At 55.4% G+C, this 17,796-nt stretch overlaps 1 protein-coding gene across 3 annotated transcripts in view; it reads left to right on the top strand.

The window, feature by feature from the left end:
- Nucleotides 1–17,796, top strand: part of TRAPPC9 (trafficking protein particle complex subunit 9) — a 487,526-nt gene that overhangs the window by 128,365 nt on the left and 341,365 nt on the right. For all 3 annotated transcript variants that reach the window (XM_045078162.1, XM_045078161.1, XM_045078160.1), the window contains one exon: nt 2,279–2,431. In XM_045078162.1, coding sequence (XP_044934097.1) covers nt 2,279–2,431 — 153 coding nt within the window. The remainder of the gene's footprint in view (nt 1–2,278; nt 2,432–17,796) is intronic.

The following is a 17,796-nucleotide window of genomic DNA, read 5'->3' as shown; positions in this document are numbered from 1 at the left end:
GTCGGGACTCGCTGCCCCATGTGGTCGTCAGTCTATGTCTTAGGAGCCCGCGGGCCCTACAGTCATCATCCCTTTCCCGACTCCCCATCCTTCCCTGGGTCATTCTGATTCAGGTGGTAACGTGCCTGTATAGGGCCTCTGGACACCACGTGTGCTGGCGGCGTCGGGGGTGCTGTGGTGTCACCGGTACTACCCGAGTGCCCGTCGTGTGTCATGTGCCAGGTCTTGTACTCACGGCTGCGGGAGTGCGATCGCATATCTCCGCCCCCTCAGTTTCCTGTGGGGATCGGAGCCACTACTCCGTTGGGTTGTGGCGGCGATCGGGCCAGACACCTGCATGTGGAGAGGGTCTGGCATATTCCGGGTGTGCCGTGAGCCCCTCATGAGCAGGGAGGCGTGACTTGGCTTCTGAGTGCCTTGCGTGGATGCTGCCCCGTCTGCTCCTGCATGGAGCGCTGCTCTCCGAGGCCCCAGAGAAGCCCTGCGGCCTGGTGGGTGTGCTGCCAGTTCCGGAAGGACCGTGCCAGGACCAGCGCAGTGTGTGGACGGTGTTCGCAGCATGGCTCGGCCCCATGTTCTTCAGCGCAGGCATGCTCATGTGCTCCGTCTCCCGCTGGCTTCTTCCGTGGGTGACTTCTGGGTCCCAGGAGCAGGACTTTGTGTGTGCGTCTGCCTTGAGCTGCCTCCGTGCGGATGAGTGTAGTGGGTCCGGAGCCGTTGGCATGCTCTGGTTCTCGACCGGGGATGAGTGGCTTAATCTCTCGAAGCCTTGGCTGCCTCATTCCAGGAGAGGACATGTAGCACCGAGAACGGGTTCATAGAAAAGGGAAGCCGGGGGTGGGGGGTTGGGCGGCAGCGCGGTGCTCCCGCCTCGGGCCCTGCCGGGTCTACGGGAGGAGGGGAAGTCCAGAGCCTCGGAGCTGGGCCCTGAGCGGATGACCACGGCAGGGCCTTCTCATGGACCAAGGGGCTTGGGCAAACGAGCTCTTCGCACCTGGTCGGCGAGCAAAGGGCCTCGCCTCAGGGTGTGGGGGATGGCCCGGCACGTGACCCTGACCCTGACCCTGAAGCAAGAACGTAGTTTACTCTTCACACATACAGCCTGGGGGAGGAGGACACCGCGTGCGCCCAGGGCCAAGTGGTGGTTACACTCGGGAACAGAGGGAGGCCAGGGGCTGTGGGAGGCAGGCTGTGTAGTCGCAAGGGGGTGGGTGCCCCTGGTTCCTGCGGGAGGATGTCGTTCCCTTGTTTCGCTCAGTCTGTGGTTGGCGGGAACTGAAACTGCCAGTTTGAGGGTCAGCAGGGGCTGGGGGGGTCGGGGAGATGGGGGACCCAGTCATGGGCGCAGGGTGGCGGCCGGACCTGTGGTGAGGCCGGTGCAGGGCCTCCTGGTTCCACCAGATGCCGAGGCAGTACTTGGTGTCAGGCCTTGATTTCTGGCCCAAAGCCGGGCTCGTCTGGCAGGCGTGGGAGCCACGAAGGTGACACAGCTGCTTCCACACGGCACAAACGGGCCCCCCCCCCCCGCGTTGCCTCCTTGCGGTCTCCCTCCCCCCCACGCAGCGCATGAGCGTCCTTAGCTTTCCAGCGCTTCACACACGGCTTCGCTTAATCTGTACCACAGCCCTGTGACGCGGGAGCTGTCGCCCCCTTTCCACACGGAGACGCCGTGGCGTAAAGGAGTCATCACCCTCCGTCTGCTCCAGTCACAGTCGAAAAGGCAGCAGACGCAGGGCTGACTCCTCTGTGCGGATCTCTCCGAGACGGGGGTGGATTTGCGGGGCAGCTCGGAGCCCCCCTGCAGGCTCTGCGGGTCCCGGGCGTGGCTCCCAGTCCCGTGGCTCTGGTTTTGAATCCGTGTTTCCTGAAGAGGGTCCTCTGCTGTCTGTGCTTCTCCCACTCGACGTGGATCTGTTTCTCCTTAAGGGGACAACCGAGGCAGTCCTCTGGGGAAATTCTGGTTACCTCCGAATCCGTTGATTCCGTTTATGTGAGCAAAGGGTGCATTGATTTTTTGGCGAGAGGAAGCCCGCAGCAGGAGCGGGACGAGCCGGCCCCAGGCTCGGTGGTCTGCCCCTCGCGCCTCGTTCACAGGCGCAGCCTCTGCCTTGTACCACCCACGAGTCTGGAATTTTTTTGGTGCTTGGATTTCTCACATTGTAAATGGTTTGCCTTTTCCTTTGCTTTGGGGGGTGCATGAGGATTTCTCAGGGGGATTGGTAAGTCACATCCTGCCTCAGTCCCACCATCCTGACCACCACTGTCCTCGTCATTGTAGAAAAACTGTATGGCGACTTCTTGAGCTGGAGCCTGGAAGAAACCCTTGCCCAGTTTCCTCTGCAGCCGGGGAAGGTGGCCACTTTTGTGGTCAACATCAAGGTGAAGCTGGATTTCTCGTGCCAGGAGAATCTCCTCCAAGACCTCAGCGATGGTAAGCCCCCTGCCCCGCGCCCCCCAATCTTAATCAGCAGGTCGTGGCCCCTCCGTGCCTGTGGCTCGCTCCTCCTAACTTGCCGGCCATTCATTAACTCGAGCTGCCTGAGCCTTCTCCTGGGCACTTAGTCCGCCCACTGAGTTCCTGTATATATCTGAAAGCAATAAAGGTACTTGTTAGCTAAATCATTTCTTAATTCACACTTTTTACCATCCTGTGCTCATGTGCCAGGAGGTCATCTTAAGTTGGTGGAATTACTGCATTTTTCTTCAGGTATAACTGCTGTGATCTAATTAGCCGTGATTGTAAAGTTCTCCCGAGGCTGGTGGTTTCTGTTAGGGAGGTGGCGTCTGGAGAAAACGGGCATTTATACTCCTTGTAGCATTAGGACTAGCTGATCAGGAGTAAGATCTACTGGATTAATTGTGTCAGATCACGAGTGGACGTATGCGTTCGTACGTTCGTTTGGAGGCATCATGGGCCGGAGCAAGATCCATGTGAGATCGGCCACTAGCCTGTGGCGCCTCCTTGTTCTCGCGAGGACCGCAGCCCTGCTGGATTAGGGCCCCACCCGCATGACCTCACTTAATGTTTATCACCTCCTCACAGGCCCTGTCTCCACATATAGGCACATTCGGGTTTCGGGCTTCAACACGGGAATTTTGGGGGCCGCAAGCATTCAGTTGAAGGCTATGGTTTGAGATAGCAGATTCTGCCGTTAGAACTTACTGTGCAACTTTGGGTGAGTGACCTTGGCTTCTCTTAGTCTCCTAGTTTATGAAATACTCGTGAACATCTCCAGGGTTGTCACAAGGACTTACATGCTACCTGCAGCCTGGTACGGGGTCAACAGATGTTAGTTAGGGTCCGTCCCCCATCCCCTGTCTGTAGCATGACACGACATCTCACTGCCTCGTGCTATGAAGCGGGGAGTGGCCTGGGCTCTTGGGCCCAGGGTGCATAATGAGGAAGGGTCTGTCTCCTGCAGGACAGTGATGGTAGCAGCTGGCGTTTCAGAGGCTACGTAAATCAGCTCACTTAACCCTCACAGCAACCCTAGGAAGTAGGTGCTATTAATGTCTCCACCTTACAAATCAGGAATTAAGGCCTAAAGAGGTTGAGTAGTTTTTCAGAGGTCACGCAGCTAGGAAGTAGCAGAACTGGGCTATGCATCCAGCAGCCTGACTCCAGAGTCCTTCCTTGCAACCGTCCTGTGGCCCAGGGGTCAGCGGGGATTATAAGTCTGGGATTAGAGTGCCCCAAGACTCTGGGACATGACGAGATGCAGCTCCCTTTGCCTGGCGGGGTCCTGTAGGGGCTCCCAGCGTTCCTGTGCGACTGAACCAGTTCCTGGGCCTGAACTAGAAAGCTTCCTTGATGAAGAAAAAGCACGGGCCCCTCAGGCCTTGGCCTGCAAGGAATCAGCTGGTACCGAGGCCCAGAGCCCTGGCAGTTAGGAAGTGGGTGTTATCTCCAGGGACGAGATGTCTGTCTGTCTGTCTCTCTGTGGGAATGGGCCTCTCTCTCCACTCAGGGTCTCACATGTACGTGGGCGCTCAGGGATGAGGCTGGCCTGTTGAACTCGAGAGGCAAAGCTTAGTTACGGTTCCGCGTTCCTGTGACGGGGACGGTCGTCTTCCCTCCTGAGGCGTCTGCAGCCACGCCGGCCACCTGGTCCCTGGAGTGCACCCAGTGGTCCTGGCTGAGGGCCTGTACTGGCTCTGCCCTCACCTGAATCTCTCTCCCCCACAATCTGCACCGCCCCCCCAAGTGTTCAGCTGGCCGCCCCGACCACATCAGCCGGACCAGCACCCCGGCCCTCGTCGCTCCGGTGGCACCTGCGTTACTGACTCTGCACTTGTTCCTCCAAGTGTCGTGTTGGTTTTTCCTGCCCACCTGCCTCCTTCCGCTAGAGGAGAAGTTTCAGGCAACCGGGACCCCACCTGTCCCCTTCAGCCTCCATTCACACCGTCCGGGGCGCTACGGAGGAAGAGTTGGTGTGCACTGCGGGTCTGGAGGCCTGAGTGAGCCCCTCCTCCCCCTCCCGCCCGTAGTGCGGGGGGCCCACCCCGGAGCACTGGCACCCTGGGTGTTAGGGCCTCAGCGTGGGAATTCGGCGGGGGACACAGACATTCAGTCCATAACAGTCAGCATGAAGTTTGCTCCCCTGTGCTCTCTCTAGTGTTTAACTGTAACGAGCTTCTTTGTATAATACTAATATTTGATTAACGTTTTTTTTTTGTATATTATTAACAAAGGCAGAAGAGCAAATTTACTGTTGGACACATAAGAAACTGTGAAAATGTCAGGTGGATTTAACATTATACCAGGGCTTAAAGAGTATTGGATTGGGTGGATTTTTTTCTGTTTATAAACTGCCTGATACCACCAGACTGCATTTTTCTGCAAGGAGGCGGAGTGTTGCAGACAGAGGTCCTGACTTCTTTTTCCCAAGGGAGGAGTGTGGCAGAATAAATGGTGCTTGACACCCGCCGAGGGCGGGATTGATCAGCTCTCGTCCCAGGGCCATGTCTGGGCAAGCAGACGTCCAGCCGAGCCACCCGGCTGTGGGGAGTGTGGACAGGACACTGACGTGGCTGCCTGCCAACGGCAGCCGCTCTCCCTGAGAGACACGACAGGAGGGCTCCAGGGGCAAACCGTACCTGTCCGCCTGGTGGCTCTGTGAGTCCGTGTGTTTGTCGTGGTGCGAGTTTCTGCCTTTCGCTGCAGAGCTCTGCTCTTCCAAGCTGAAAGCAGAGCCGTGGTCCGGGACTTGTAGTCTGAGAGTACCTTCTCCTGTCCTGTGAGAGAAAACCGCATCAGAGGGGCTGGGGTCGCCGCCGCTAGGTGTTTTGTGAACGCAAGGCTGGTCTGATTTCCCGTCAGTTAGCCACAGCACAAGAGTGATGCGGAACGTGGGGTCGCTCGCTGGATGCCCTCTCTCCTGGTGACGGTTGTTTCCACGGCCAGCTGTAGAACTGGAGGCCCAGGGTCTTAATGTCCACCACCAGGGTGAGTCTCACAGAGGAGAGGGGGTGGGCGCCGAGGCCCACAAGGACCTTCCAGAGTCTGGTGAGTGGATGATGCCGTGTCTGTGTAGTTTGGGCTAAGGAGTCAAGAATTTAAGAAACAAAACAAACATAAAAGAAAACAGAAACTCCTCCAGACTCTCAGATACAGAGAACACACTGGTGGCTGCCTGAGCGGGTAGCTGGGCAGAGGGCACCAAGTGCACTGATGTGGACGGGCACCTGGTGGCAGGTAGAGGTATTGAGTCACTGTGTCGCATGGCAGAACTGACGTTACACCGTGTGCTGGCCTAACGCCAGACAGGCCTTGGTGTGGGCCTGCCCGGAGACAGCCGTAACCGCAGTGCCGGTGGCCTCTGGGGCTCGGGAGGTGACCCGCGTGCGGCTCTCTGTGTGACACGGTCAGAAGCCTTCATCCCGGAAGCACTCATGGACTCGGTTTGTCTTCCCAGCGTGGACTCAGATTACTGAAATCGGATGCCATGTTAGGAATTTAGGACAGTCAGTATAGCCGTCTTGCGGACGGGACGCTGGGTTCTGGGTGGGCTGCAGGCGTGTGACGGGGAGGTAGTGCGTATGGAGCGGTGTCGGTGCCGCATGTAAGCCCGGACTGGCCGCTTGACTCGGGTTCTTTCTGCTTAAGCTGCCCAGCGGCTCTGGAGAGTAGATGGTGGGCGGACGGATGTGGATGAAAGCAGACCAGAGAGAGCCAACCGTGAGATGCTGTGTGCGATCCTCGTCCTATCCTGGGTTCAGTGAAAACACTCGAAGGAGATTTTGGGGACCTCAGCGTTCCTCGATGGGGCACGGGAGCAACAGCCTTCTTTGGCCGCCACCCTGCGCTGCTGAGGACGCGAGGGGCGGGCTCCCACACCCTGCGTCCCTGAGGGAGAAGTCCCGGGCTGAGGGCCGGCGGCTCTCCCCTGGGCTGTGCTGCGGGGCGGGAGGGCTGCCGCGGGCCTCTTCTGCGTGCCCAGCTGCGGAGTTTTTGGCTTCTGCGGTGTAGGTGTGGGCTCTTCTCCCTGGATTCCCGGACCTCCACAGAGGCCCTCTCGGTGGTGGGTGATTGTCTAAGTCAGCGTGCCAGGGGGAGACGGTAGAAAACTCACTCCTCCCTGATGACGATGCCACTGTCTGCCAAAGTAGTTGTACGCTCCTTTCAGTAACTCCTTTGATAGAGTTAATATTGGTATAGGGAAGCTGTGTGCGGATGTGGAAAAGGGTGAGTCACTGATTTTGTGACAGTCTGATTCTAGCATCCGGTCTTGAACCAGGATTCTTGTGTGGAAGAAAGGAGGTAACAGTTGTAAGAGAAGAGGGATTGGGTAAAAACCTTATAGTCTGGGCCTTGAAAAAAATCACAGCATGAAATTATAAGGTGTTGGGGTACCTGGGCAGCTCAGCCGGCTGAGCAGCCAAATCTTGATTTTTCTTGGGGTCCTGAGTTCGAGCCCCGTGGTGGGCTCTGTGCTCAGCCGGGAGTCTGTAATCTCTGCCTCTCCCCCTGCTTGCACGATCTCTGTCTGTCAAGAAAAAGTTAATTAATTAAAAAAATGAAATAATGGGGCCCCTTGAGTGACTCCGTTTCGGTCATGATGCCAGGTTTTGGGATCGAGCCCTGTGTCAGGCTCCCAGCTCAGTGGGGGAGCCTGCCTCTCCCTCTGCCTGCTGCTCCCCCCGCCTGTGCTCTCTCTCTTTCAAATAAATAAATACACTCTTAAAAAAAAGAGAGAGAAAAGCCCGGAACCGACTGCCTTGAGGTCAGGGCAGGGCGAGCTTCCGGGGAAGACGGACGCTGTGCTGGTCGTGAGGCCGGCAGTAGGCCCCCGGGGGGCTGGCAGGACCCTGTGGCCTGAGCCGAGCGGTGGGTCCAGTGAGTCTTCATCCAACGATATACTCTATGCAGCTTGGTCAGTGTTCTGTTTTACTCTAAAATGTTTTTATAAGAACAAAAACATCAGATATGTTTCCATAATACTGCTTTTGCATGACAGCTTTTTCATGGGACCAGACTGAAAAATTGTTTTTATCCATGAAGTTTCTCATCAAGGCACCGGCTTGAAGGTCATGCCTGGCCGCTGCGTGTGCCTCTCCGGGTCGGGATCCCACTCATTAGCCCCCGTCTGGTGTGGGTGCTGCTTCCTCCCTCCGCACTCACCAGTCCTGGTTCTGTCTTTTGTCGTATTCCAGAGTAATGACATTCCTGGCTGTTGGACCTTGCCTGTTTCTTGAAATGTCATATTGTTCTGAATGATTGTAACTGTTCCTGACCTACGATTCCAACTCTGTGCTGAGCCTGGAGTCTTTATTTCTGCTCCTGAAGTCCACAGCTGTGTTTCCAGCTGGCTTCCTGGCATTGTCACCTGGAAGTCCCCACAGCAGCTCACGTGCACCCCATGGGGACCCCGAAAGGCTGCAGCCCCCCTGCAGAAGTGCTTCTTTCCCTTTCTTTCCTCGTGGACGACAGTGGCCACTGAGCACTCTGAAGTGGACTGTTCTATGACCGCTGAAGCTCCATCTTCTCCCTACCATGTCATCTGTGCTCTGCTGAATGTCCCTGTGTCCCCCTGCCTCTGCCCGGCGACCACTGCAAGAACGCACTGATCTCCCGCCACGGACCTTGCCTTCTTGAGTTCCTCCTGTTATGTCTTTGCTTTTTCTTGAAAACAAATGTGCTTCTGACTTTGGAGTGTCATGTCCTGCATCATCTGGTCCCAGCAGCCGCCTGCCCCCCGGCCTCCCTCCTGCTGGGGCGCCCTTGCATCTCCCACTTGGGCTGCTCTGAAATACTGTGTCGAGTGGCTGCCTTTTCCTCCACTTCCAGCGGCGGTCAGCCTTCGCCCGCTGGCCCAGCTTCGCTCACTTCCTCTTTGAAGGCCTCCAGTAGCCTGTGTTACTCTGGCACCTCCGAGTGCTGGTAGTTTCTCCCACCCGGCTCCTGCCCCCGGCCGGGCCTGGCTGAGAGAGGACGCCCAGCAAACAGTCACTGAAGGAGGGAAGACAGGCATGTTGTGAGCCGCAGGCAGTGTTCCTGACCCTGAGCTCAGGGAGGGGAGAGCCGTCGGGATGGCCAGACTCCTGGGTGCAGGGCCCCCGAATGGTGCCTCGTGGAAGAGGGAGCTGGACACCAGAGGGGAGGGAGTGGGCGGAGAGAGGAGTGGGCGGGGCGGAGAGAGGAGTGGGCGGAGAGAGGAGTGGGCGGGGCGGAGAGAGGAGTGGGCGGGGCGGAGAGAGAGAGTGGGCGGAGAGAGAGGAGAGGGCGGAGAGAGAGAGGAGTGGGCGGGGCGGAGAGAGGAGAGGGCGGAGAGAGGAGTGGGCGGGGCGGAGAGAGGAGTGGGCGGGGCGGAGAGAGGAGAGGGCGGAGAGAGAGAGAGGAGGGGGGGGGGGAGGAGAGAGGAGTGGGCGGAGAGAGGAGTGGGCGGAGAGAGGAGTGGGCGGGGCGGAGAGAGGAGAGGGCGGAGAGAGGAGTGGGCGGGGCGGAGAGAGGAGTGGGCGGAGAGAGGAGAGGGCGGGGCGGAGAGAGGAGTGGGCGGAGAGAGGAGTGGGCGGGGCGGAGAGAGGAGAGGGCGGAGAGAGGAGTGGGCGGAGAGAGGGTCTGGGTAGGACGGTGGGGCGGGGGGCTGTGGAGGCCTGATACTCCGGAGAAGAACTGGGGGCTTTGCTGGAAAGTCCTGGCGAGCCGCAGACAGCTTTTCAGGAGGTTGATGTGGTGGAGATTGCGGGTGGCTGCGCCTGGCCTCGCAGGGACAGGTGTAGCAGTTCCAGGAGGAGGCGCGTCGGTCTCAAGCAGGAGAGAGCCTGGTTGGCTGGGGAGGGGGCTCGTGCAGGAAGGGGACTCCGGGGGCCGGGGCCGGGGTCCTTTCCCCACTGCGCGGCCTTCCTGAAAGACGTCGTGTGTTTGCGGCCTGGCGTGCAGCAGCCGGCCGGGCAGTTTGGTAAGCTCTGTCAGGATTTATTCCGTTCGCTGTGGAAATATCCGTATTTTCTTGCCTGAAATGCCTCATGCTTATTATGCGTAAGACAGGCTCTGCCCACGGGAAGGTGGGCACGTTCAGTGCTTGGTCCGCAGTTGGAGATGTAAATGAAAAAACCCATATTTCCAGGGCGCGGGCCTGGCTCCGTCCATGAAGCTTCAGATTCTTGTTTTTTTTTTTTTTTTTTTAAAGATTTTATTTATGTATTTGACAGACAGAGATCACAAGTAGGCAGAGCAGCAGGCAGAGAGAGAGGGGGAAGCAGGCTCCCCTCTCCACTGAGCAGAGAGCCCGATGCGGGGCTCGATCCCAGGACCCTGGGATCATGACCTGAGCAGAGGCTTAACCCACTGAGCCACCCAGGGGCCCCCAGATTCTTGTTTTTAGCTCCGGTCTCGATCTCAGGGCTGTGAGCTCACGCCCTGTGCACAGCCCACGTGACCAGGAGCAGAGCCCCAGCCCTGTGTTCGCATCTCCGTCTGGCATTTCCCTGTGCTTTGCTCCTTCCCAGTTTCACGATAGCGGACTCCGCAGCTCGGGGCGGCCGCCGGGGCGAGAGCTGCTGCTGTGCGATGGGCTCCCGCTTTCCCACTGGTGCCTCACCCCGGCGCCGGGCTCCAAAGGTGCGCCCGTCCGGGGCTGTATCCTGTTCTGCTGCTCTCTTTGAAAAGAATTCTTGGAAATCTCAGTCTTACTTTTTGCAAAGAAATGACTCATCCTGAATTATTCAGAAATCAGAGGTGGTGGAGTCTTACGCCGCATCTCTTTTCTCTTTACAATTCTTAGAGGCCTGAGGCTTTCGCAGATGTGTGTTTTAAGGATGGCCAAGGATTTTACTGAATCATGGCTGTGCCGTGGCTGGAGAGGACCACCGGTGGGGAGAGCTCCGCACGTCGAGGGCATATCACTAAGGCACCGCCTGTTGGTTCTCGCAGCTCTCTTGCCGTATCCAGGAGGTGGCGCTGCTGTCCTCGGAGGCGGCGTTTGGTCTGGCGCCCATGCTCTCTGGCCTCTCTCCTGGCACGGGTCCCCGCGGCTGCAGCTGCGTCCATACGTTCAGTCTTCCTCGCCATACAGGGCTTAAAAGCGGGGCCAGTGTCCTCTGTGTCTCTTAACTCCAGTCCCCAGCGCTGTGCCTGGAGCTCTCCGTTTCGTCTGCCCAGTCACCCTTGTCCCCTTCAGCCCTGCACACGGAGTTCCTCAGGGCTCCACCCAAGGTGCTCTTGTGTTTTCCGAGTTCCCTCTTTCTTAAGACCCTGTCCTCTGCTCACGTGGCTTCAGGAACCGTGCCGCCTGGGCCCGACATCCTCTCTGCACTCTCGGTCCGTGTACCTGCCGGCGTGTCCGGTGAAGCTCTTCCCTCTGGGGCTCACAGGTGAGTGTGGGTGCAGGTTTGGCTGCCGCTGCTCCCATCTCCAGCGGTGCTGTGTTTCCGTAGTGCGCTCAGACAGTCTCTGCGGCTCTCCGCTTGGAGGTTAGAGCTTTGATCTCACAGGGAGCAGGGAGAGGCTGGGGCGAGTGCAGGGGCTGGCAGTCCCCCCCGCCCCCCCCGGCCAGCTCCGAGGAGACACGGTTTTGAGATCTTACGGCAGCCCCCTCTGCTCCCCGGAAGCTGCCTGGCAACACCTTTCAGGTTCGTTTCCCCTGTGACTTCTGTTCTCTGATCAGTTCGTAAGAAGTTGGTCTGGAGTTTCTCGAGCTTTTCTCTTCTGGGAGGGGATTGTGCCTTCCTCAGTTCTGTGCGTCTCCAAGCAGAGCTCAGAGGCCCACCCCCTGGGTCGCAGTGCGGGCCTGTGGTCGCTTCCAGACCGTGCTGGCTGCTGGGCAGATCACATGCTGCTTTTGTTTTGTGTTCAGTGGCTTACCTGCTTCCTGTCTGAAGGGCAAGGTTATGGACGCGTTCAACAGCCTGCCCAAGGTGTGGAGCCATATTGCCCACCCGCCTTCTGACTTGCAGACGGTAACTTCACAGCTCGGCGGCTCAGCCTGGGAAAGGTCAGCTTGTCCGGCTTCCTTGGGGCTCTCATGACCACATCTGTGAGTGAGAAAAAGCTTTGCAACACCCTGAAGCTGAGTTCTTGCCCCAGATTTCTGTCTAGTGGCCTGTGGGGGTGCCCGTATCCCTGGGCCACTGTTCATCCTGCAGGTGGGGCGGCTGACTCCGTTCTTGGATGTGAATTCCGGCGGGAAGATCACTTCCTAAACCACCAGGATAGAACCATACCCAGCGGGCTGTCATTCCTCCGCAACAGGTGATCCTTCGCTGTCCCGGGAGCCGAAGCCATTGATCACCCTGCTGTCATTCCTGCCACGCTGGTGGGGATTCGCGGGCAGGCAGGTTAGGTAGGTGTTCAGTAGAGGGATTCAGGAGGTTTTCTTTCTCCGAAGAGAAAGGGATGATTTTCATGGATCCCCGCAGGCCGGTTTGCTGTGAGCTTGTCTCGTACGGATCGCCGGCCCTTCTCCTTAGCCCTTCCCACCGCTGTAGGGTTCTGGCCGGTCTCCTGGCTGCTCACCGTGCTCCCTGGTCCTTCCCAGAGCAGAACCCGACTGTGTCTCCTGTTGGACGACTTCCCAGGGCTCGGGACAGACTCTGGATCAAGTCCCCGGCGCGGCTCACATGGTCCGGCCGTCGTGGCCGGTTCACCCTCTGCGGAGCCTCTTCTCTCGCTGAGCTCGTGTTTCAGAAACACGAAATCACGAGTGTCTGTCTGACCTGCCGAGCTCTCTCAGGCTTACGGTCTGGGGGCAGCCGGCGGCTCTCGGACTCGGCTGCGCTGTGGAATCGCGGGGGATTCTTTACAACCTCTTCCTGGCCCCCGACACCCCTGCCCCACAGTGGTTTGATGGGCGTGGTGTGATCTGGGTTCCCGGGGGGGGTTTTTAAAGTGCGCCTAAGGATGCCTGCCTGCGGCCCCGCGGGGACCCCTGAGAAGGGACGGTCTTCCGTCTTGCTGGAAAACTCCGTCCTTGGCTCAGGCCAGTGGTTCCCGACTTGGAATTGGGGCCGCTGCCCGCGGACAGAGCTGGACCTCACTATCCATTTCCTGCTCGGGAAAGCCTCCTCCCTGGACCAGCCTGGAGGCTTTTCCACCTGTTCTGTCCTTTCAACTCCCACATGTATTTTAGATTCAGTTTGTCCAAACCTCAGCGTCGTCTGTGGGAATGCTGCAGGGTCTGTGTTGACCTGCCCATCAATTTGGGGAAAAATCGGCATTTTTGTGGGAGTCTTCATATCTATCAGTATTGTCCACTTGTCATCGCTATGGTCTTTCATACTATACTTTAATTTTCTTTATAAAGGTCTTACGGTATTTTACTGGACTTATTCCCAGGTACCTTACTTTTTTTTTTTTTAAGATTTTATTTATTTATTTGAAATACAGAGATCACAAGTAGGCAGAGAGGCAGGCAGAGAGAGAGAGCGGGAAGCAGGCTCCCCGCTGAGCGGAGAGCCTGATGTGGGGCTCAGTCCCCAGACCCTGAGATCATGACCTGAGCCGAAGGCAGAGGCTTAACCCACTGAGCCACCCAGGTGCCCAGTATTTGAGTCTTTTTACAGAAATGCAACTTACATGAAGTAATGGGCACAGATGTCACATACACAGCTGGATGAGTTTGTATTTTTTAAGTTACTTTTAAGGCTTTATTTCTTTGAGAGAGAGAGAGAGTTGGGAAGGGGGGGAAGAGGTGAGGGAGAGGGAACCCAAGCAGACTCCGTGCTGAGCACAGACCATGACGGGACTCGATCTCACAACCCTGAGATCAGGACCTGAGCCCGAATCAGGAGTCAGACCCTTACCTGACTGAGGTGCCCAGGTGGCCCTGGGTGAATTCCCATTTTTAGGCTCCTTTATCCTTGCAACCAGTGCCCAGAACTGGGTGGGTGACTTGTACCTCTCTGGTTTCCTCGAGTCTTGTCATCAGTGAGGACTCCGTACAGAGATGACCTAAACTGTGGCTTCCGTTACGTGGACAGTAGCTTTGCCTGCTCTTGACTCAGGGAATAGGTACAGCTGGTGCACACTCCTGTGTGTCCTGTTCTTTCTTCCGTACACAGCACAGTCATCCAGTCCCGGAGGCCAGAACTTTCGTGTTCCTACTCGACATTATGACTGAGAGTCACACGTGCTGTCGTACGTTGCGTCTGCTCCTCTTTATTGCTGGGTGCTGTTTCGCGGTGTTAAAATACCACAGCCCATCCGCTCGTGCTAGGCGTTGGAGTTCTTCCCAGCTTTTGGCCATTTTGAATCGCTGGAATTTTTCTGGCACAGGCATTTGGTGGACATGAACCCACATACGCCTTTGAGTGGTTCTGCTAGATCGTGGCTCACACGTATGTTTGGCGTGAATAGGTGTTTAGCCGTCCGGATTCTCGGGGTGCTTGTTTGGATTCACACACACCATGTGCGGGGAGCTCTGCTGCTCCAGACCCTTACCCACCACTTGGTATCATCGCTGTTTTGAATTTTAGCTCTTCCGGTCCATGGGTGGTGGCATTTCATTCTGGTTTTAATTTGCCTTTCCCTGATAACTATTGATGTTGCCCAGTAAGAACAAGACTGTGTTCTAGCAGACACTTCCCATGATTGTACGTCCAAATGGTAAGCAAGCACATGAAAGGTGTATAGTTACCAGTTTTAATCTTCCCGGCTTTATTGAGACGAAATTGATGCGTGACACTCTGAGTCGCCGTGTGTTGATTTGATTCACTCCAAAATGATGACCACCTGTAGCTTGAGCCGACCTCTTCGTCACACTCATGGTTTCTTTTTCGTGGTGAGCATTTTCCTAAGTTTTTATTTAAATGCCAGTTAACACACAGTGTAATTCGTTCCAGGTGTACAGTGCAGTGAAGCAGCACTCCCATATAACCATGCTCATCACAGTGCCCTCCCGAAGCCCCATGACCCGTTGCCCCCACCCCCCACCGCCGCGCTCGTGGCGGTCAGTCTGCTCTGAATTGACAAGAGTCTGTTTCTTGGTTGGCCGCTCTGTTCCCCTCCCTGCAACGGGCTCATTTATTTCTTAACTGCTGCGTATGAGTGAAATCGTATGGTAGTTGTCTCCTCCGAAGGACTGATTCACTCAGCGTCACACCCTCTAGTTCCAGCCACATCATTGCACATGACAAGGTTCTAGTCTTTTTAATGGCGGAGTCATATCCTGCTGTACTTGCCACAGCTCAGTGTGTTCCTCAGTTGGTGGACGCTGGGACTCTTTCCCTAATGTGGCTCTTGCTCACAATGCTGCTGTGAACACTACGGTGCAGGTGTCCTTTGAATCAGTATTTTTGTATGCTTTCAGTAAATTCTTAGGAGTGTAAATGCTGGGTCATAGGGTAGCTCTGTTCTTAACTTTTTGAGGAACCTCCATACTGTTTTCCAGAGTGGCCGCACCAGCTCGCATTCCCATGTGGTGGGAAAGTTGAAGATGTGCTCTTGTAGCCATTTTATGTAATATGCAACAGTGTAATAAACATAATGTAGTGCTGTGCGCTGGATCCCCAGAATGTACTCATCTTCTAATTGAAAATTTGTATCCTTTGACCAACGTTTTCCCTGCCTCTAACCATCCGTCTCTATTCCTATGAACTTGGCTCTTTTGGATATGCATATAGCGATGTTCGGTATTTCTTTCGGGGACTTATTTCTCTTGGCATAATGCTCTCAGGCTCCATCCGTATCGTTGCAGATGGCAAGCACTCGTTTCTTGTGGGATAACGTTGGGTTGCGTATATACCACATCTTCTTTACACTTTCCCTCTGTCGATGGATATTTAAGCAGCTTTTGTGCCTTGGCTGTACTGTCAGCATAAGCACGGGAGTCCGATACCTCCCTGAGATCCGATGTTCATTTCCTTGGGGCATATACTTGGAAGTGGGCTGCTGGACCACAAGGCAGTCCTGCATTTCTGAAGCATCTCCACGCTGTTTTGTGCAGTGGCTGCACCAATTTGCATTCCCACCAGCAGCGCCCCGGGGCTTCCTTTTCTGCACATCCTCGCCAACCTGGACCTCTTGTTCGATGCCTGCTGTAAGGGGTGCGAGGCGATGGCTCGTTGGGGTCGGATTCGCACCTGCTGCCGTTGCAGCTGTTTCTTTGGAGACCCCGTCCTTCTCACTGTGGCCGGTTTGTCCCTGAGCTGCGTGCGTTCTTCCTATGTTCTGATACTAACCCCTAACCAGAGAGATCGGCAGGGGTTTTCTCCCGTTCTGTAGGTTGCCATTTCATTTTGTTGATTGTTTCTTTGACTGTGCAGGAGCTCAGCTTGTAGCTCCACATGCTGATCCTTGCTGCGGTTGCTTGTGCTTCTGGCGTCCTGGCAAAAAGTTGCTGCCGAGACCCATGCCGACGGGATTACCCCTGCGTTTTCTTTCGGTTGTTTCATTGTTGACGTTGCTGCGTTTAAGCCTTCATGTATTCTGAGTTAGTTTTGGTGAGTGGCTCGCAGCGCGGCTGCAGTTGCCCTTGTCTGCACAGGGTTTCCCACTTTCCCCAGCGTCTCTAACTTGTGAGACTCCCTTCCCCGCTGAGGATTTCGGGCTCTCCTGTCACGTGTTAGTTGACAGTGTATGTGGGAGTTCACTTCTGGGCGCTCTGCTCTGTTTCATTAGTATGCGTGTCTGTTTTTATGCCAGTGCCCTCTTGTCTGGACGACAACTTTGTAGTATAGTTGGGAATGGGAAGTGTGGTGCCTCTAATTTTGTTCTTCTCCCCCCTCAACCCCCCCAAGGATTGCTTTGTCTACTCAGTCCTTTGTGGCTACATAAACATTTTAGGATGGCTTGTTCTTTTTCTGTGAAAAATGTATTGGAATTTTGATAGGGACTGTGCTGAATCTGTAGATGGCTTAGGGCAGTATGGACCTTTTCACAAAATTCTTACAATGCACGGACGGGAGCTATCTCCATGTACTTGTATCATCAGTTTCTTTCATTGAGGTCTTAATGGTTTTCAGTGTTTAGATCTTTCACTTTCTTGGTTAAATTTATCTCCATCTGTTTTATTATTTTTGATTTTGGCAAATGCTTGTTCTGCATCTCCTGGGATGATATGAATGTTAGCCCTCATTCTGTGTAGTGTGGCGAATCACATGTATTCACTGTGTACGTTGAACTGTCTTGCGTCCCAGGGAGAGATCTCTCTTGATCTGGTGTGTGATCCTTTTAATGTGCTGTTGGGTTTGGTTTGCTGACGTTTTATTGAGGACTTTTGCATCTATATGCCGCAGGGATATTGATCTGAAGCCTTCGATATTGTCTTCCCCTGACTTTGGTGTTCGGGCAACAGTGCCGGCCTTGCAAAATGAGCTCGGGAGTGTTCGCTTCAGTGTTTTGGAAGAGTTTGAGAAGAATGGGCATTAGTTCTTTAAATATTTGGTGGAATTCAGCAGTAAAACAATTTTAGTTACCCATTTTAATCTAGTTTTTGAGCTAGTTTTTAAAAAGGATTTTGTTTGTTAATTAATTTTATTTTTGTTTGCTGTTGTTTTTTTTAATTTATTTTTTTCAGTGTTCCAAGATTCCTCGTTTATGCACCACACGCAGCGCTCCATGCAATCCGTGCCCTCCTTAATACCCGCCACTAGGCTCCCCCACTCCCATCCCCCTCCCCTCCAAACCCCTCAGCTTGTTTCTGAGTCCACGGTCTCTCATGGTTCGTCTCCCCCTCCGATTTCCCCAGACTCCCTTCTCTTCTCCATTTCCCCATGTCCTCCGTGTTATTCCTTATGCTCCACAAGTAGGTGAAACCTTATGATAATTGACTCTCTCTGCTTGCGCAGGAGCATGGGGAGGGGCAGGAGGAGAGGGAGAGAGAGAAGATCAAGCCAACTCCACACAAGCACAGAACCTGACACAGGGTTCGATCTCATGAACCTGAGATCATGACCAGAGCTGAAATCAAGGCTTGGATGCTTAACTGCCTAAGCCACCCAGGCGCCCGTGAGCTAATTTCTGTGTGTAGTGTTGTGATACACACTAGATGCTCATAAATACTGAATAAGGGAATGGACATGACAGCATATCTGAAGTGTGTCCTGGTTCTAGTACGGCAGTAACTAATACTCCGTTCTAACCAGGGGAGAGGACGGACACGATCTCGTCCTTGGTTTCTAGGAAGCACGGTGGGGTTGAGCGATCACTGGGCATGTCTCCCCTTATGCGTATTCGTGGGGTACCCGTTTCCTCCGTGTGCCGCCCTGCTCTGCGGGTTGTCCTGAGGGGTAAACTGACACCCAGTCCCCGCCCCTACGGAGCTCGGAGTCCCGGGCGGCACTGTCCGACCGAATGCTCTGTGATGGGACTGTGTCCTCTTCTGAGCTGTCCTGCAGAGTAGCCACGAGCCACACGTGGCT

This window comes from Mustela putorius, unplaced genomic scaffold (genome assembly GCF_011764305.1).
Source record: "Mustela putorius furo isolate JIRA1106 unplaced genomic scaffold, ASM1176430v1.1 tig00000228_pilon_pilon_pilon, whole genome shotgun sequence".
Classification (NCBI taxonomy): Eukaryota; Metazoa; Chordata; class Mammalia; order Carnivora; family Mustelidae; genus Mustela; species Mustela putorius.
This window is presented reverse-complemented; position numbering and strand designations above follow the sequence as displayed.